At 28.9% G+C, this 22731-nt stretch overlaps 1 protein-coding gene across 1 annotated transcript in view; it reads right to left on the bottom strand.

The window, feature by feature from the left end:
• Positions 1-22731, bottom strand: part of LOC123291118 (trissin receptor-like) — a 97123-nt gene that overhangs the window by 31386 nt on the left and 43006 nt on the right. Inside the window, exons 2-4 of the mRNA XM_044871583.1 lie at positions 20597-20741; positions 10025-10184; positions 375-857 (exon numbers count right to left, since the gene is read on the bottom strand). Coding sequence (XP_044727518.1) covers positions 375-857; positions 10025-10184; positions 20597-20741 — 788 coding nt within the window. The remainder of the gene's footprint in view (positions 1-374; positions 858-10024; positions 10185-20596; positions 20742-22731) is intronic.

Here is a 22731-nt window from a genome sequence, read left to right as displayed (position 1 = left end):
TCAATTTTGAAGCAGTTAGCGTCAACCGATTGAGCTCAAATTTTGCATGTATGCTTAATTTGGATGACAATGATGGTAAGGTTTATATTTTTCTAGTGAAAACTCTGTCGCATAATAAAAAATTGTAAGTTATAAGGGTTTTTTTCCTAAAAAAAACAACAAATCATACTAAAAAAAGTTGGACACGTTATAGATGGTTTAATATTCATCTAATATCCAAATATAAGATCGCCACTTAGACTATAAAAAAAATTATTTTCCGTCAAACTTTCTGCAAATTTAGAAGATATTAACTTTGGAAGAATATTCTTATTACCTGCCTTCAATTGTACGTCCACTATAACATTAATGGTTTTAAAAAATAAACTACTTACCTTAGCATCCCCCGATACATTATTCATTTGATTTCGTCCGTTTGAATCATTTTGTTTATCCACGTATGCACTACATTGTTGATTTGTACAAAACTCAGTTTGCATAATATTTGATACATTTGTTGGTTGTCCTGTTGTACCAATTGTTCCCGTCATTGGTATCGTTGTCATATTAATATTATGACTGTGTGATGTTGCACCAGTTGTTGTTGTTGATGCATTTAAATGACATTTTAATCGTCGTGAACTTTCACATAGTCCAATAGCAATACGTGTATATAATATTGTCATAATAAATAATGGAAGTAAATATAATAAACCAAAATTTAGTAAATCGTATATTTTTGAATTGTATTTTTTACGATGTGCAATACATATTGTCTCATCAGCACCATTTGTAGTATTTATTGTTATTGTTTCGATGTACATAAACTTTGGTGCACTGTATAATGCACTTGTTATCCATACCAATAACATCACCAACTGTAACAAAACAAAAATTGTTTAAATAATTAAAATATAAAAATTTCAGATTACAGTCAAAGCATCACGCATAACACGAATAACAATATGTAACTAGAACCCAACAATTTAAACCTCCCACCCAGCAAACACATGAATCTGTTTTTAGTAAGAGTTCATTATAAAGTTTCAACAATTTTCTCTTTAAGACATCATTTTTAAGAATTCTTAATTAAGAGCTCTTAAAGAAATTTTTTTCATTTTCAGAAAAATGATAAAAAATATTATCTCATTAACAAGTCTTTTTTCGTAACTGTAAATAATAAATATGAATTCTTAAATATGAGCTCTAAAAAAGTTGTTTTTCTGTTAAAATATTTGTGTTAAAATATGACTTTGGATCTAAGGCTTCCGTGTCTAGCTCAAATTGTTTCACTTTCATCCATACTATTAAAAATAATGGAAAACTTAATAGGAATGTTCTTTTCGCTTACATTTCATACAGCTTTTACACTTTTATACTCGCTGTAAGTGTAAAAAATGTAAAAAAGAAATCAACACGAGCATTATGTCACATTTTGTGTGTAAGATCACTTGAAGTTACTGTTTATTATTAGATATAATTACTGATGGGGTGGGTATTGCATTGTAAGTAGTATGTTGTAGAAAATACACTTTCATGTCTGTATTTCATAAGAAAAATAGATTTTTTTTAAATATTTAAATTATACAGTATTTTTAAAAGTCAGCGTCATATACAAAAATAGCAGCTCATTTAAATCCGTAAAAAAACTATAATATACTAGAGTGATACCCATCCGCTTCGCTGGGTACAAAAATTTATAAAGATTGCTCTAGCTTATCCCCTTTCTATAACACTCGAAATAATGGAAAGGATTGTTATATACAGGTAAAATATATGTATGGTTTTCTTTCTTTTTTTAAATGTATAATAGTCGTAATTATTCATTGAGTATATCAGAAAAGATGGCCGTGAAATATATTATATTGACTATTTTTACAGAAATCTGTAATTTATGGTAATGTAAAATTAAATCAATTTTTAATTACTTTTTTTTATTAATATATCTTTATAAATTATACCTCATGTGTTATTCTGAAGTATGAGCTATATTTCTGTACAGTTTCATTAAAAAACATTCGCTAGTTTTAGTGTGAAAGCGTAACAAACAAACCAACATGCTTACTTTCGCATTTATAATATATAGAGATGGAAATGGTAAAAATTTTTAATCTTGAAATACAAACTAAAGTAGTCTATTTTCACGGAAATCCATGGAATTTTCAACCAAATTATAGAAATACCTAATAAACGAAAAAATATTCAGAAAAGGGTTTCGGGGATAGAAGAGTATTATTTTACAACCTTTTGTTATGATCAGCCCTATATTTATTTGTCCATTTTCTTAACGATTATAGCACTCTGTCAGCATAAAAATTTATTATCATGAAAAACTAAAAAGACACCAATACGTGACAGGCTTACATTGTTCATGAAAAAAAAACACAAATGTATGAACAAGAAAAAAAAATTGTTTTGATGATGATGTTTCTTACTGTTAAAGTATCGAAAATCATTTAGAATTGATTGGTTATATTCAAGAATACTTTCCACACTTAACGCAAAATATAAATTCTTTATCATATTTTTGTTCACACTCGTCTGTATGAAAAAGAAAATATTCTTTTAAGTGATTGAATAGTTAGTGCAGTAATAGATGTTACAAAAATCAGCTAATATAGGAAAATGAAAGAAACCGCTCGCATTTTGCAAAAACCTCATGGAATGTGTTTCTGAGGTGTCAAATGTCATTAGTAACGCATGAGTTAGTGGTGCCAATGTTTCTATTTGTTAATAAAAATAAATTTTAATTCAATAAAATTACCAAAAATTACCTAAAAAATTAGTAATTAGGCAACTTGTATGACTTAAATGTTAATTGTTATGATTTTTGTCACCTATGGACAACATTCCATGAAGTTTTAGCAAAGTGCGAGCGGTTTCTTTCATTTTCCTTCATTTATAACATCTTTAACTGTATTAAGTACAAAATATGTTCGGATTTGTCATTTTATGGTATTCTTTTATTATCGTACATTATGGTTCATTGATAAATATTCCGAAAGGATGCTAAATGCAAAACCTGATTTTTTAAATTTTATGATTGATGGTTACACAATAGTAACAAGAATAATATTATTTACTAATTGAAACTCGCCCGTTTGACTGGGCTTAAAAGTAAAAAACACAACTTTACAGCCTCCACCTCTTTTGATGTGTACAGTTTTCAATTTTGTCAAATGTAAAATAGTCATAATTCATTGAGTATATTCGAAAATTTGGCCATGAATGGTTTGAAATTTACTATTTTAAATTTTTACAGAATTCTTTAATTTATGCTTCAAAATGATCATTTTGAAGCATAAATTACAGATTTTAAACAACCATGCTTACTTTCGCATCATATGTATATAGGTTTACTAGTTGAGTATGTGTAATGTGATAGAGTAATCAACACTCTCTATACATGGTATTTCAAGAATTAACTCAGTCAATTGTTTGTTTTCACTTGTTTTATTTCGATTTTAAATCTTTTTATATGTAAAGCTTTTATTGAGCTTGGAATTTTACTATACAAGTATATATATAAAAAAAAAAGCTTTACATATAAAAAGATTTAAAATCGAAATAAAACAAGTGAAAACAAACAATTGACTGAGTTAATTATTGAAATACCATGTATAGAGAGTGTTGATTACTCTATCACATTACACATACTCAACTAGTAAACCTAGTAAACAGTGATGTTTAAAAAAATGTTTCAATCTTAGTTGTTCATTTTTTTATTAGGAACATTTTTTACGTTTAAACTTTTGTTCTATCTCCTACGGACCCAAGACCCAATGGACCTATGTTGCTCATTGACGAAATCGACCTCACTTTTTCCGTCCTTTCAGCTTCATATCTTTTTAAGTTTTTGAGTTATCGTGTTCATGGGCGGACGGACAACTGCAAAAGGACTAATTAGATGATTCTATGAACACCTTTGCCAAATTTTTTTTCGTATCATCGATATTTTGTAGCGTTACAAACTTGGGACTAAACTTTATTTACTATGTATATTTCATATATACATGGTATAAAAATTAATTTTAATTACTGTTAAACAGAAATCATTATATGCTGAATAGGAGAATTTGTTGAATAACAACCACATTTGTAAATTTTGACCTTTTCCATGAACAATGTACGAACAGAAATAAAAATATTATTATTGTTATTGTTAAACTACATCTCATATTGTCAAACACAATCTCTCTTACTTAGAAATGTAAAAATTGATGGTTTTTATTGATTATAACACACTTTTAATGAACGTGTATTATGCTACGGATACAAAGAACATTTTGTATTGAAAATAATAATTATTTCATTGAATGTTCTACAAAATTTAAATTATAAAAGGAATCCTGTAAAATGCCAACAAAAGTAAGTGAGTGAATAAAGTTAGCCCAGCCCTCTGCTATATTCAATAATCATTTTCACTAAGTATTATCAAATTCAAGCCATTCAAATTTTTTCTGCCATTCGGTATTTTACACAAGAATTAATCAAAAGCGTTTTTCTGTTTTAATCGCATTGTTCTTTTGGTTGGTATATACTGTGGCTCTAGAACAATATCACAATAAAAAAAAAAAAAAAAAAAAAAAACAGAAAAATTGCAGTGCTATTAGATCGTAAGGCAACCAGGAAGCGTTATTTCCATGGTTCTATTTACTTCTTAAATTTAAAATTAAATATAATATTTATTTTAACCAGCTTTTCAATCCGAACAATAAGCGGAATGCCATATTTAGTGGAAGCACATCAAACAAAGAAGCAGATGACACTGATCGTTGAATCGTAGATTTCTGTATTAATAGACAGTTTAAAGTATACGAACAAAATAACCATGGTATGTAAAAAATAATATTTAATTAAATTCATTACTATCGCTGATTTTGATTCATTATAGTGTACAAGAGGACCCGACAGACATTGTCCTGTGGAAAAGTAACTCCAATTCATCAATACTTATACTATGCTAAGCCCGTCCGCTAAGCCCATTAAGCCCACCTGCGAGCCAATCCCTTCAGGCCCGCTAAGCTCATCCTACTAAACCCCATCCCATCCTGCCAAACCCAAATTTTACTTATATATATTGTCTCCTATCCATTACGCTATGTCCCGCCCCTCACATATAGCTCTGATAAATATCTATTCACAATACTTTAATTATAATAAATAATACCTCAATACTATTAAAAATACGTAGTACATAGTAAGTTGTAATAATAATTAATTATATTATTTATATGCGCTCCCACCATTGAACGAAATTTACCTTTTTTTTGGTACGGAATTCTCAAAAGCAGTTGTAGTCCATCCGTTTAAGAGGAGTTCAGTGACAAACATCTTTAAGAAATATGTTTAATAAATTTGGTAGATTTCATACTACCAACAAACCAACCAACGAATTTTATACTGCCAACAAGGTTTGGAATACCATTTTAATGAGTGTGATAGTGATTAAAATTTCTTTTTTACCCGACTATCAAGGAGCGGTTATGTTTTTCGCGTGTATCTTGTATGTTTGTATGTATATTTGTTTGTTTTCTTTATTACCTCGCATCTGCCAAAAGTCTCAATGGATTCACATGAGGCATCATTATATTTCTCTCAAAATTTCAAGTAGTCTTAGATAGGTTTTTGAAAAAACAAAACACGATGGAGCATTTTTAAAATCTAGACTAACTCAAATCTTTCCAATAATGGGCCCCGACTGTTAAGATCACTATGTTACTGGGTATGTTTCTTCCTTTTCAGATTTTATTTATCGCAGTCGGATTTTTTAGTTTCTTATTTATTTATTTTATTATAACGTGTTCCCATTTTGGTTTCCTTATTTTTCTTATTTTGTTGTCTTGATGTAACCTTTATAATCATCTTGACATACGGTCCTCTACGATCTTTATTATCAAACTCGCATTCATCAATCTTCATAAAGGCAGAAAAAAGTTCGGCAAAATTTCTCTTCATTATAGATTCACGGACTACATGGATCTGTTTCTTTGAATCTTCATACACAAATTTAATATGTGTGTATTTCACTAGCTAGGCCTTGAATTAACAGTTTAAATTAGCATCCGGAAAAGTTGACCGGTCTGCAAATCTGTCCGAGAGTAAATGGTAACAGCGAGTGAGCCTGGGCTACGAATTTTCAGCGGAGCGGATTCAAATACAAGCTGTCTCGCATCGGAAATGCATTCAGGTTGGCTCATGTCAATAAATCCAATGAAATTACTGTTGAACCTGGTCTGAGAATATACAGTTTTGTACAAAAGTTGTTTATTTTTCCCATTTGACTGAAATTAGCATCAATTTTAATTCCTATAAATTGTGTTTTACTTTTTTGTACGTAATATTGAACTAAAGTGCAGCATTAAAAGCAGTTGTAGAAAATTTCAGCTTTATTCATTTTATTAAACACACTTGGTTCAAATAATTAAAAAAATGATGGGCTAGCTTCAAACAAAACGACAAACACAGGAATTTTAAATCTTTTAAAGTCTGTCATGTTTTTATTCAAGTTATATTTTCATATTATTTTGTGATAAATATATGACTACTTCAAATCGAAAATTACATTTTACCTGGTAATATAAATTGAAATACATCTCTGATTCATTCAAGAAAAAGGAGGAGATCGTATTTTATCTTGTGTATCGATATTGAATTTCATATAGAAAAATTTATTAGATTTTGGAAATTATTGAAACGACATTATCTGTTTTATTCGTTTTACATCGAACCACTTTTCAATATTATTTTAAGAATACCAGCTACAAAAAAACTAATTTTATCTTTAATCTTTAACATCAGGAGAACAAATTTTTCATTGTCAATATTTACATAGGAAGTCATTAATTTAAAATGATTGCGTGTGAAAGAAAAAAAATGGTTAACACACAAAAAAAATATTTACACATTTTCCCTCAAGGTTAATAATACGGTAAAACAATTTTAATGGTAAAATGTTACCTTTACCCATTTGGATTTTTTTTACATTTAATTAAGCCGTTTTCAAAATAAAAGTGAATATGTTTAATTTGTAACTTATAAAAAGAAGGAATAAGAAAAAAAAAAAATGTATTATAAAAAAAAAAAATATTATTATAGGCAAGTAGTTATTTGGTTAAGTATAAATTTTCGACTTCGAAAAAATAATTATAACTGCATTTTAGACTGCATCTTTTGCAAATTCATACATACATGCTTGTTTTAGTTTTCCCACACGGTAAAATCGAAGGCGATCGGCAAAAAGCTCTATTGGCAAATGCTTGTAATCTATTACATCTAGATTATTTAATAACTAATTTCAAAACGAGTTATGGTACAATTTTTCTTTTAATTTCTCTGTCGGATCTCTTCAGTTTTTCTAATTTAAAGTATTTTTCTATCTCTTGTCAGTTATGAGTTGATTTCTTACTGGTCTTAAAAACGACAGCCCTGCTTTCTTTCAGAAACTGTGTATGGTAGGTTCATGAAATACATCTCGTGTAGATACCACAGGCATTAATTTTACTTAAAAACGTTTCTAATGTTGCCCATGCTTCTAATAGGCTCGGGTTTGATTCTGAAGGTTTTTGTACCAAATTCTTTTAATTGAATTTAAGAAAAAAATTCAAAAATAAGTTGATTGAACATATTTCAGCTAGTTTACATTGAAGATGTTTTGAAATGTTTTTTGTTTGAAACAGCGAGCGGTTATGTAACTGAAAATTAAGCAATTCATCTGCGATACACACATTGCTCATTTTTCCTCTGCCGAGCAAAATTTTATTTCAAAATTTTTCTCTACAAAATGAAAATTTCTGTTTGAGATTGTCACTTTATACGATTGTAGGAAGGAATTTAAATTTGTAGCACAAATATGATTAGACAAACGTATCATTCATACAATTTATTTCATTCATCACAAATTAATAAATTTAAATGCTGACGACATGTACTCACTTCAAAGCAAAAAATCATCATTAAAAAATAAATAAAATCACAAAACTTTTCATTCATGTATTAAATATATGTAAAATTCATGAAAGAAATGATTATTTTCAATTTAATTTTTCTCAGTTTTTTCTTCTTATTTTATATAGAATATAGAGAAAAACATTAAGAAAAGTAAAAAGATCAAAGAAACTCTTAATAACAATTTTTTTTTCGAAAAGGGAAAAATCGGTCTAAAATGTTTGTATGTAATTCGATAATTTAATTACAATATTAAATACTTTTCAAATGTTTTCTTGGTAATAATAAGTAAATATTTTCTACTATTGAATACGAATAAAAAATGAATTAACAAATTTTCGCATTCTATCTATAGAAATGAACAATTTATTAGGGTAAGAATGGTTAATCTCGGCCAGATTATGAGACCAGTTCCTAACCCAACTACCAACCAATAAACCAATAAAGAGAAACAAGCTCTTGAAAGCATAAAAAGCACATGGAATAATATACCCCATTCAGTAGAAAGAAACTCCTTTTTAAGTTCTGGACATGAGCTGATGAGAAATTTTCGTTAATTGTTTTGGTATAAAACTATTATAGATAATATTTTGATAAGCGATAATAGCTGTAAGCTGCTTGCTTATTCATAATTTTAGCCCAGTTGAATATAAGTTTAGCTTTGCATACTGCTTCTAAAATATGTATTATTTATGAATTATAGTAAATTTTTGAGAAAAATTATTTTATATATCAATATATATTATCAATGTGAAAGTAAGGATGTTTGTTTGTTACGCTTTCACCCAAAAATTACTCCATGGATTTGAATAAAACGGAATTTGAAGGAACACATGAGCTATAATTTATAAAGTTTTGTTTAAAAGAAAAAATAGAATTTAATCTGACATTTTACTGCTTCATCTATGATCATCATTTCGAACCATAAATTAAAAACTTCTGTAAAAATTTAAATTATAAATGTAAAACAATTCATGGCCATCTTTTCTGATATTCTCAATGACTTATGACTATTATACACTTTAAAAAATTGAAAAGTGTGCATTTATTTTAGCTGTGTAAAACAATCCCTTCGAGTGTTATGGAAGGAGGGTAGGAAAGATCAAGAGAGGTGGGGGCTATAAAGCGGTGGTTTTTACTTTTAAGTCTAGTGAAGCGGGCGGGTATCAATCTTGTAACTTATATTTTAGGTCGGACAATGCCGGTCTTGCTAGGTGCTAATATATGCAGCCAATGTTAATGTGTATTTTGTATGCTATAAATATCAATGGGGATCTGCTAAACGAATAGATATTTATAATAAAAAAATAAAAAATCCGATTGTGTTAAGTAAAATCTGGAAAGAAAAACACAAGTTCAGTAGTTTACATGCAACTTTAACAACCGGAACGCATTATTGGGAAGATTTGAGCCAGTCTAGATTTAAATAAGTTCCGACTGTTGTTGTCGCTATGCAAACTACTAGACTCTTTTTTTTTTTAGATTTTATTAAACGTAGTTGGATTTTCAATTTTGTTAGTTATTTATTTTATTTTTAACTTTTTAGTATACTGGCTCATTCTTAATATACTATATATTAAAACATTTCAAGCTAATTGATAATTCCTAATTAAAATACATTTAACTTATGTATATTTTTTCAATCTCCTTAATTTACTTTATTTTGATACACTACTCGGTAGGTTTGATAATTCCTTTTATTCTGAATATTGCGAGCCAAAAATTCGCCATTTTGTTTTTTTTTTGTTTTACCAAACACCTAAATAAGGATACTTGGGTTGTTAAGACGAAAATATAACGATCCCTTAACTATATCGAATAAATCAACATTGAAACATACATAGCCACTACTTGACAATCGGGTGTAAACAAATGCTCAAATCATTTTTTTAGATATCTCACAAAAAAGAATGGCCGTAGTCACTTAAGCTGGCTATCAGACAAAAGTTTATTTCAATTGATTTCGGTCTTAACACAAACGAAAATTTTTAATTTTAAGCTGGTTATGCAAACTTACTGCTGTTTAACGATCTAAATATTTACATAAGAAAAAAACTATATATAAAACTATACATATATAACAAAATATAAAACTCACCCTTAGTCGTCGTGGTGTCAAAATTTGTTTACATGTGATTGGATGAATAATTGCGAAATATCGTTCCATACATATGACAACCAGTATAAATATGGAGGCGGTGTAACTCAGTGAATGAATAAATTGATACATTTTACATAAAAAATTACCAAACACCCAGCTGTAACAAAAAAATAATAATTTGAGTAATTAATTAAAATTGTTTCTGTTGTATCAATCATCATATATATAAACAGTGACATGTTTATTTCAATCATTTAGTAACTTTTTTTAATCATGTGGGATAACAAGTCGCCATTAGTTCCGTTTTCTGTTCCAAAAATACTTAATGGCCTAATGGTCCATTGTCTGTTCAAAATTAACTTTCTTAGAAAAACTCAGTTTAATATCGTTGAAAAGAATATAATGCACAAAGTTAGATTACGTCATACATGTGTAAAAAAGAAGAATAGGTAGGTAACTTCGTTTCCGTGGATAATGGACAATTTCCAGCCCTTGTTTTAAGAATCGCCCTGAATGAAAATTCATAAATATTTACAGGAAACCCTTGTTTGTGGATTAATAAAAATGATCCAAAAGACCATTAACCCAAAGCGTTGAATTTTACAATAAGATAAAACTATTATCTATATATTTTTTATTTCATATGCAAATAAAACGTATTTTCTATCTCTCTTCTTTTTAAAAAAAAGTTTTGAACATTTTCAGTTCAGCTTTTACTATTTCTTCAATTCAAATATGTTAACATAGATCAATCATCGCTAGTAGCTCGGTTAGTGTAACCCCTATAGACCACAATCCCATGCATAAATTTTCGAGTGAAATGACCAGAAATCATGTTGGAAAAGATTCTCCCATATGTAAAAGTAACTTTAAGCACCATGGCGTTAGTTTTGCGCGGTACAGGTGAGTACAGGTGAAAATATGGACATCACATCTCTTGGTATATCACCTTTGCACCATCAAATATGTACGCCAATGTGCTTAAACTTACTTTTACATATAGGAGCATATTTTTCAATATATATCCTAGAGGATCATGTCACCCGAAAAATTCCAGGATGGGCTTGTGGTCGAGTAGTGGGTTCACAACAAAATTAAATTAAATTAATTGTTATGATGGGCTGGTGTAATGCATGGCATACGCATGAAAGAGGTGCACTCAGTGCCTCTCAAAATAATATAGAGCTGATAAATTAAATTAAATTATAGAGCTGATAAATTAATCTATGGATTAAGTGTGTACCTCGTGGACAGCCAATATCAACTAGCCTTAGTTAACCTAACTCAGATCTTCTTTCAATAATCGTAGTCGATAACCTGCCATTCAAATGAATTTTGTGTGAAAATCCTTTATTCGCAGGAATAACTTTCATGAGATAGATAATATCACGGAAAAAAAAAACATATAGATAACAACCAATGTGTTCACAAATCCTCAAATGTTTACAAACGAACCCATATATAAATTTAAAAATATTTAAAATATATACAAATATATTTCATACATAAATAAAAACCACATTTTATCATACTATGAACCTCTACTACCACACGTGAGGTTTACAGTATTATGTTTATGGTACTGCAACTTTCCCTGAAAAAGTCTTCTAAAAATGGAATAGCTGTTAAATTTTTAAGTCACAGGCGAACGTTTTCCAAAGTTTATACCCGTTGGAACATAACGAATTAAAGGTGCCGAACATACGAAAAACTATATTTTGATTTGAAATCTCGAGAAAATGAAATGAAATACCCACATGGAAATTTGTATAGCAATTATTAAAATGATAAAGAATGGTTAAGAACTAACATACGTCTATAGGTGGATTTACCCAATTTTATAAGTAAAAAGGAAAATATCGAGCAAATAAATTTCCCTTATGGGAAAATTACTAAAACTTTTTGGATATATTTTTTTAAAAACCTAATGGATTCGGAAAAAGGCTTGCAAAACATGCCCTACATATCCCCTTCCCATCCTTAGTCCCCTTCTTATCTTCGTAGCCCCATCTTAAATAAAAGATAGACAAACTTTTTATATCAAATAAACTTTCTTTTGCGATAAACTTCAAAGTTTTCAAGACTTGGAAAAAACTCTTTTTTTTATTTTCCATCCGACATTTTCTATGTTCCGATAGAAAATTTTTGATAAACTTTGGTCTAGGTATTCATCCTAGACTTTGCAGTTCTAAAAAAGTGTGGTCTAAATAAGGTAAAGTTGCAGTACTCCCATGTTTATATTTGTCAAAGACGCATCAGAAACTTTTGGATACGTTATATGTTTTATGTACATATAAGTGTGTATGTAATGTACGTAATATATAATGACTTTGAGTTTTTGAAGTGGTTAAGTATGTGGTTTTATTTAGAGGCATGATTCTGAATTTAGTTAACATGGTCATTTATAGTTCTGTAGCGTTTATCTTCTGTAGCATTATTATCATTAATTAAACATACTTTAATTTCGATTATGAGACTTATAGTAGGGACCTCAACTGAAGACCGGTTAGTATAGTAAAATTATAGATTACATCAAGTTTAGCATAAAATCGAAGCGTGAAAGAAGCGTATGTTTTAGGTAAAAAATTGTTTTCAACTTTTTCTCGAAATTTTTCCAAAACTTTGTTCGTTTGAAAAGATATAGAAATTAAAAAACAGCAATTATATGGATTTGAACGATTTTCGGTTTTACAGCTAGAATATTTTAAGTGGTTCTTTAATATTTTTGCTCATTTTTCTTTAAAAAAAAAAACAAAATTAACTTAAATACTTGATTTTCCTTCTAAAATTTAAAATAGTGTCCACCCGTTTATGTGATGTCGAGAGGGATTTCGACAATTTACTCATCCATCTTGGCGGAGCCAATTGCTCATGGTTCATCCTCTAATTATTTACATAATTGTATGTAGTCCAAGAAGAAGCTACAATGATATCTTTTGTTGAAGATTTATGGTTGTCATTGTGGTTGTATGTCGTAGTAGCACTTTGGAAAGAGTAGATAAAAGAATTAAAGAATTTTACGTTATACGCAATCCATATTGTTCTTATAAAGCTACGCATTAATACTAATACAAATCAAGATATGGATTACAGTCAAACATTACAAAATTAATTACAATTCACTGTTTCTACCTTGTACAGGTGGTATTACTGGTAATTCATTTTCACACGACAATAATACTTACAATAGATATGTTTTACAGCAAGAATATAGTTTTCATTTTGATTTCTTAGAATTCTCTTTGTCGTAAGTTTTCGTGTGTTTAAAACCAATATTCAATTTTAAAATGTCAGATACATGTTTTATTCATTTAAAGTACAGTATTAAGTTCTTTGTACAAAACAAGAATTTTTCATTTGAATTGACTTTATGGAAAATTTTTTAAAAAAGAAGTAATTTTCACTTTAAAGATTCATATAATATTTTATAATTTTATGAATTACTAGATGAACAATCTCCACAAACACTAGATGTAATGCAGGAATAAATGTCATGCCAATCGTAAGTTTGAAATTCAGGTACTTTATAAATGGGCAGCGCATGTCAAGCCGATTTCTTGATACCAGATGATCAGTTTTTGACGCTCCACCTCCTTTTTGTTTAGGGTGCGAAGTTTACGTAATTAATTATTTTAGATCTGGTTTATTTTGAAAGAAAAAAATTTGTTGATTCATCATCTCAGGAGATACAGCATCCAATTATTGATTTTCAAACGGGTCGCAATTTTTTTTTCTTAAGATTTTAAAAGTATGTGAGCTCCAATAATCAAGAATTTTCTTTTTTTTACAGGAGCTAAAGTCTATCAAAAATGCGTAGATTTGTTTGAAAATAACGAATTGGATGCTATATCTTTTAAGACGACGAACCAAAAAAAAAAATTTGCTTTAAATAAACTAGATTAAAACTGATTAAATACGTATATTTTAATATATCAAAATTTCGCACCCTAAGAAAAAAGGGGATGAAGCGTGAAACCACCCTAGTATGCGTAATTTTACTACCCCGCCTTTGAGTTCTACTAGGATCGTGTCTTTTCGTATTGTATGTTTTCGACGATTGGATCGCATTTTTATATCATTATCTTCACGATTTTTTACTTTTCATTGATTTTCATTTCCATTCAATCGTAATATGTATGATTGGCACGATGTTATCATTCAGAATTAAACCAAAAATGCGCCAGTTTTATTTGCAGCCATAATATCCGCAACAATCTCATACTAGACCTGAAGCAATTTTGGCTCAGTTCATATTTTGTATCTAGCTGATACATCTCCCTATTTCATGCTTTTAATGATCCATTATTTCTAAAATCCTAAATAGAATAATTTTTTGTTCACTTTGACCAGAGATTTAGGACTCAAAATGAAATTTCCAGTATCGTGGTATTTATTTATTATTAATTTATAGGATGCCTCCACCTAGGGTAATTTTTGTGATAATGTTTTATGCTTTCTGCCTCTAATGTATCAACATTATACATCGACTTAATATAATTGATTGAAGTTAAGTCAAACCCTCTCGACTTTCTATTACAAAAAGTTAGTCAAAGCATGGATGAATGAACCAATGAATATAATTAATCTATTATCAATTATCAAAGTCCATAACAATTAGTATTATCAAAACACAGTAATTAACCACATAAACTTGAAGTACATCATTTACATGATTTTGTTGAATGTCCAATGTGCATGATCGAATGTTAAAAAAATATGTCTTGAACCAAAACGGCTTTTCTATTGTAAAGGCAGATGTTCTAAATAAAAAAAAGCCTTTCTGACCTGAGAAAGAAAAACATCTAAGACAGAAGACAATTTGAGTGACAATATCGAGACAACCGTAATGGTAATCACCTTTATTGTAGTTAATTACATTTTCCATCTTCCCAATAATTTTTTGAATTAGCATGCATTATGTGAATACTACCTATTTTATAAAAAAAAATCCAGGAAGACGTTCTTTATAATATGCAGTAATAATGCATCATTGAACGCGTAATGATTTCAAAAATATTATATTAAAAAAAAAAATGTGTAAAAGTTGTAGGAAATTTGTAGATTTAAAAGTTAAATCTTTAGCATTTTACTCTTTAATCAATTATTATAAGAGATAGGTAAAAAGATTAATAGTTGAATTTACTGAGTCTATTAAAAGCATTACTCCTGTATAATTCCTCCTGTCCTGAACTTCATATGATATGCGAAGTGCGAGTCAGTTAACAAATGGTTTTGAAATCGAAAATTGCCGATATTTTAATGAGTTTCAGTTACCACCATCATAATATTATTATTCCATATGACAAAACATGATCACATGGACGAAAGGGGTCTTCATATGTGCATAGATTAGTAAATGTGGGTGTTGGGATATAATGACCTTTGATGATGTTATACAGATGGTGTTCTAAATACTGAGGTAATTAAAATGAAATTAATATTATCACAAATATCAAAAATAATTCTAATTTCAAAACCAGGAAAGGCAATCAACGAAGTCAAATCATATCGACCTATCAGTTTATTTCCAACACTATCTAAACTCTTTGAAAAATTATTTCTACAAAAATTTAAGATTATACCGAATGAGTCGCAGATCATACCAGACCACCAATTTTGGTTTCGAGAGAAACATTCAACTAAAGAACAAGTGCATCGAATAGTTAACACAATTAACAAAAGAATTCAAGAAAAAAAATTGTACAATTTCATTTCTTGACATCAGCAAGACGTTCGATAAAGTATGGCACTCCGGCTTGCCCTACAAATTAAAACAACAAATTCCAAGTACATATTTCTGTATTTTGAAATCATATCTAGAAGAGGGTCAAAGTTCAAAAAGAGTTATCTGACTTGTTTCCTATTCAATCTGGAGTACCGCAAAGCAGCGTTCTGATTAGTATTGGCTACTGGTTATCGAATGACAGTCATTGAATGAACAAATGTATCAATTATTGCCATATCCGTATCTCGCAAATTAGGCCTCAGATCCAAATTTGGAAAATAGTTTTTTTGTTGCTCTTGATGAGCTTATTTTCGAAAGCTAGGTTTCTGCAGTAAATAACAGAACACGTTGTATGTGTTTTACCACCTTTTTCGCTTTTGAATTCGTTTATCAGCTTCTCAATTATTTTGAGAGGCAGAGTGCACCTCCTTCATGCATATACCATGCACAACATCAGCCCATCACAGCTATTAATTAAATGAATTTTTGTTGCGACGGCGGAAATCTAACACTCAATAATTTTTGACTGAACTCCTGGGATAGAACTACTTTGGGTTGTAAAAACTACAATTTCTTAATTTAGCAAAAAATTCAATATATCAAAAATTCAAAACTTCAAAATATAATTTATGTAATTTTCTTATATATGCATTTTGATGTATTTTAAGTTTGGAAAAAAAATAATATGAAAAAAATGATGGTTTTTTATTTTCCAACGTTTGTAAAATCGCTAACTTCTAAGTTCTATTCTGTACATTGTTTAAATTAGAGAAAATATTTTGTTTCATATTCCCTGTTCTGTATCCGTTACTGTAATTGCAGTGTTTTTATTATTTTAAACGATACTTCAATAGTTTATTACGATACTCCAATAGATATTGATTCAATAATTAAATTTGTTTTCAACATAGAGAAGAACCTGACTCGAATACACGTACACATTATGTAAGTACGTGCATAGAAACTCAAAATTGGTACACCTATACTATAAAACAATCAAAATTATCATTGAAATAATTTAGATTAAGATTATTTTGTCCTGTAGTACAATTTTCAATAAAAAGCAATGCATTGAACACTGTCCCTAAATGATATTTTTATTAATTTTAAACAGAGATTTTATATGGTATCAAATGTTTCATTACAGTTATGCTCCATAGAAACTGTATTTGCAGATTTTGTGCACTAAGATTTAACCTAAGAGATGTTATTGTGTACTTGAAATATTCAAATAAAATAATGGGAACAATGTTACTCTTACTAGAAGTTTTATTATTGGCTCCTTAGAACAGCAATATTATTATTATTGTAAAGAAAGTTCACAAAATAATAAAGGGGGATCGTTCCTTAATTGAATTTAGTATAATATTTTTCAAAAATATAAAATATTATGATTGTAGAATGAAATCCGAAACAATTTGAAATCTCTGTCCACTTCTATGAAGTGAAACCAGCTTATGAGGATGAAGCTATCATAATAATAAAATTAGTCGTGTTTAGCAGAAAAATTGGCAGAAACGGTGCTTTGTTAAACGATTAATTCATTCTTGAAACTTCGTGAGTGGCTTCTTTTTGGCAAGCCTACCAAACTTTCTACTCTCTACCACTTCTTCAAAAGTTCTGCGTTTTCAAATGAGCATGGTAATGTCATATTTAATCTATTGCTCTAAAAAAACGTACCAGGGAATTTGCCGAATACTTTAAACTTTTTATAACATAATTATTAAGCAATAAAATATTTAATCCGACAAAAATACTGCATTGATGAGCTGCTCTACCACCTCAAGCATGCGTTTATTAAGTATTTTTGTTTTTCAATACATACGAAGTTCATTTCTACTGAATTATGTAAATAATTATTAATGTTGTCAATTAGTTATATTGTTCAACAAACTTCCTGCCACGTTTTTTCAAACCGATAGATAAAATATGCCATTATCATGCTCAAGTTTGATAGACTCACCAAAAAAAAGTCACTCACAATGTTTCAAGTATATCTTAATCATTTCACAAATCAATGAACAATAATAGCTCTACCTTCAATATAATAAAAACATCCTGCGCTATATACGTTTATTGTCCTACTGCATTATATGTATGTATTTATGCAATTCTACTCTATATGTATAACAGTCTAGATAATACTATGGGAAATATACTATGCGTCAAGTGAGCTTTTGTCCTCATTTTAATACCCTCTTGTTTTTATTCCCTATATGATATTGGAGTCGCCAGTCTTGATGCCATAAATAACAAGTAAATAATATTCTGTTTCCTGATAATACACAGTAAAATCGTTTTCAAGCACTAACTTAGTTTCTGACAAGATACATTACGGAAAAGAATTCTAATAAATCAATATACGTATCAAAAATATGTTTCTAACTGGTTTTGAAATCATGGTCTGATAGACGTAGCTGTATTTCAGTTTAGAGTATGATCATTTTATTGCAACAATGATTTTTTAGTGCAATCATTGCTTTTACCTCTCATTTTTTGCATACAAGTCAAACTTTTGGTCATTATTGAGTTTGATCAGTAAAATTGAATTGAATGAAAAAAGTCTCAGTATATAGGGTTAGTGCAGCATAAACAGGCTACGATAGGGTGAGTACAGCATACAGCATATTACCTCCTGATTTACATTACTACTCTCACCTTAAAGTTTAGAAAAAAATTGTTCCATCATCGTGTACAAAATTACTCTTGAAACTTAAATGAAATATAAATCAAGTACAAGAAGAAAAACAAGACTTTCCCATGCATGTAATTGTATTGAAAATTTTGAATATCTTGCTACACAAAAATTTACTTCTAACAATTTAAAGTCGCGTAGCATCAAATGTTTTACCTCACTTATTCTCTCTATATACTGAAATATACACAATATCAACTTTGAAAACCCAAATGCTACCCTTCAAGCATTTAGTCTTCGTCTAGTCCGCCCCCTAAAGGTTCACTTTACTTACATTCCGTTGGAAAATTAGGTGGCATTCGGTGATGTAATTCACTGTGCTCCTTTAAAGAAGGAAAAAAAGTGTGATACAGTATACTTCTGTCTAAAGCCATGAGCACATAGGTCAATTTGTACAATTCAACCTTAAAAAATAACAAAGTTTCATATAAACTTTCACCTCCTATTTTAGTCCCTTGAACAATGAATTTTTTGAAAATACCTTGTAATAGTATTTTAGTAGAGTAGATTCAGTAGACTTTTCTTTTGAACCATCAGCTCATATATCATTTTTTGCAATTCTAACTACAAAATTGATAAAGTTTCATGTAAACTTTCAACCTTATTTTGACTCTATATAGACATAGGTACACTTATCTAGTAGTCTTTGCTTTTACTTTTTTTTTTTTATATAAACTCTAATGTTTATAATTTTGTATAAAAAGTTATTTCGGAGTTCAGAGAATTCTGTATAATATTTTTTTCTTTAAATTATGATATTTATAATATTGTAAATTGATGAGCGCTTTTACATGATTCTTTACTAACTTTTTGTTATGCACTTCAATTTGTGTTGATGGCACCCGTCCTCCTTTACCACACCCTGGTTAAGGTAATGTTGAGAGGCTAGTGTTATAATCTGTTTTCAATGACTAAAGTAGTTATTTAGAAATATTCTCAACTACGGCTATGGGCTCTTTTGTTTTTATCTTGAGAATAAATTCTACTTGAGTACCCTAGATTTAGTACTAAAACAAGTATTATATGGCCCTGGACACCGCATATCCTATCTAAAAATAGGTAATTAAGCAGGGATACTTTTATAATGATATAAGATATTAAATGCTATGATTTACAAACAGTAGAAATGATTCCGAAACGTCCGGTTCTCATGTTATAGTTTGGTTTATTAGGCCTGGCTGTTATTTTATCATAAAAAGGGAAAAACAATATTCACACAATGGTATTGATTTGAAGAAAAAAAACGTTCTGTGCTTATAAACGTTGAATGTATTTTATTTCATGGAAGTAATATGATATTCTACAATAAATGCTAAATGCAATGTGTACAAAATAATACATAAATGAGCGCAGCTCTTTTTGTATTTTATAATCACTAATAAAATACTCAATCAACTTGATTCGATTTTCAATTGAGCACAAAGTTTTTATCACAATTTGAAATTGTTTACGTAGAACAGATATGAATTGAAAAAAAATACTGATTTCAAACAAACAAACAATAATTATATATTCAATCACTTACGTAAAAAGTTTTGTTTGTTTGATATGCATTAATTGTAAAATGTATACGCTCGGATCAGAGATTTATAATAGTTTTTTTCTATAAGAGAAAAGAATTGAGCTTATTATTATCACAGTAACAAAAGGATGCTTAATTACTTCAATGCACATCAATTGTGTATGTGTACATAAGGTATTTAGTTCGGATCATTTTTTTTTTAACTTTGCTGCATATTATATTAAGCTCCGTTATTTAGTTCCACAGTAGTTTATATGGTATCAATAAAATTCTTTGAAAAAAACGGCAAGTGAAATAACCCTTTTAACTTTTTATGCAAAGCACATTTTGTCCTGAATTTGATTTTCATTTTTTTTTTTTTTTTGAAATACAAAGGAAAAAATACTCAAAAAAGGACTTTTAAAAGTAAGTTTACAAGTCCTTTTACAACTGATTTTCTTACATTAGGGGTTAAAATGTTTTGTAATGAAGGTCTTTCCAACGGTTACATATGTTTCCATTTAGTTTGACTCGCTACCTTCCTTTACATTTAAGCGTTATCTTTGATCTAGCTCTTATATTTTTATTTGCCCTCTTTTAACGATCTAAAATTATTTAGTAAATTTATTAATGATTAATTTAACTTACCTTGGTATTAAATAAATAGATAAATTTTGAAAAACACAAAATACGCCAACACAAAAATCAGCCACGGCTAAATTTGCCAGAAAGAAATTTGTTATTGAGCGTAATCTTCGACTTAATGTTACAACCAGTATCACAAGTAAATTTCCTGCAACAAAAAGAAAACAAGTGTTAATTATTATTTTCAAAAGTTCAATAGTTATTCATTTGGGGAAAGGATTCAATAGTTAATTTTCAAAAATATTATTAAATGATAACTGTATTTCGAAGTATTCCTTAAATCTCTTATGTAATAGAGATTTTGTAAATTTATGAATTGAAACTTGTTTTTCAAAATTTTCTAAAAATAATAACTGAATCTTTCTGAATTCGATTCGTCTTTTAACTATCGTTATTTTGATATACAGGGCGTCAAAATTGCGAGGTCCTATTAAAGCTAAGTGAAATAAACAAAAATTGTAAAGAGTTCATATAAAGTTTTGTTTCTGGATCTCTTAAACGCTCACCACGTTCTACCGTCTATAACCAATATTTAATTTGTATTTTTGGAGCTAAATAATTTTTTTGGGGCAGAATGAAGTCAATGGTTTATTACGCAACGTTTATTTAACAACTGATTTGGTTTGTCATTTTGGGACATAGCAGTATCAGACGGAAACCAGTTTAGTTAAATCGGCAATAATTTGTGAATGGTTTTTTACAATAAATGATTCAAAAAAAAAAAAAAAAGAAATATAATAAATTAAAATAAAACAAAATACTATTTTATTGATCAAACTGAATAACAATAATTACCTATAAATCATAAGAGCATTTTTCAAAAATCAGTAGACTAATTAAAGTGTCTGTAAAATAAAACTTAATATTTGATAGCATTTAATGATACCATTCATGAATGCGTCTTATACAAAGAGGTTATTATATATAACATAGAGACTTAAAAGCCTGGAAAACGCAATATGTGAATTATTGACTGTTAAAAAGAGACTGAAAAAGGGACTGTCTTTCTATGTGATGATGCTTTTTAATATTTCCAATAGACAACCGAGATAGAAGCTGAATTATGAAAAAATTTTAAAAAATCATAAATATACGGTAAAAATTTTGCCCCGCCGTTGTTTACAACTATAGAAGTGACTGCACTAATCGAATAATTTCATTTCTAATACATTTCTAACTATATTATTCAACAAATATTACGAACATAATTCGATTAAGATCATTGTTTTAACAATATAGTTAGTAGTTGCCAACTTCATTAAAACCAATTTCAAGTATCAACACTAACTATTTGATTGTTTCCGTTCTAGCATAAATTGATTTTATAAACAAAAACGACAAATATATTATAAGTCCCACCTTTCGATAATACCATCATTATAATTTATTATAATAGAACAGTATCTATTCTGAGAAATGTGTCGCCTATGTGTATGTTTGCGTTTTCTTGAAATATCAAATCTACGTTAGTACAATTCATAAAGGGTTGGATTTTTTTCTTCGAGTAATGCTTATGATAAAGATAAATAATACAAACTGAAATTAAGCAATTTGTTGTTTTTAAGTGAATTAAATTATAAGATATACCTACAACTCAAACAATATCAACTTCGGACAAAACAACTCGGTATAGAAACACTTCGGCACCAAGCGAATCCGGAAAAAAAACTCGGAATAATGCAAACCGGAGCATGACCAACCAGTTGATCAATGAATGAACACAATCACTTGGTAACGCAAAATCAAAAAACCTGCAGAGCCGTGTTAAGTTGACCCCTAATTAAAGGCATGGTAAACTCTTGGATCAGTGAATAAACACAATTACAGGGTCAACGCAACCGAAGTTATTACAGATCGAGTTATTAATGGCAGTTCCCCATTTTGTCAGATGTCAATATTTTCAATTTATCTATTGTACTAAATACATGAATATAGCTGAAAGTACCTATTTACAATAATTAGATTTTTCGTAAAATCAAAGACATTTTCTGGGAAAAAACTTCGTTAAACAGAAACAAAAAAATATTTCTCTGTTTACTAATCAATAATCTAATACTAACTGTTATTAGCATTTAAAGTCAAATTTCCGTAGAATATATGATTATAAGTATAGTGTTTTCGTTACGAATTTTCAAATA

Source organism: Chrysoperla carnea, chromosome 1, assembly GCF_905475395.1.
Source record: "Chrysoperla carnea chromosome 1, inChrCarn1.1, whole genome shotgun sequence".
NCBI classification, from domain to species: domain Eukaryota; kingdom Metazoa; phylum Arthropoda; class Insecta; order Neuroptera; family Chrysopidae; genus Chrysoperla; species Chrysoperla carnea.
This window is presented reverse-complemented; position numbering and strand designations above follow the sequence as displayed.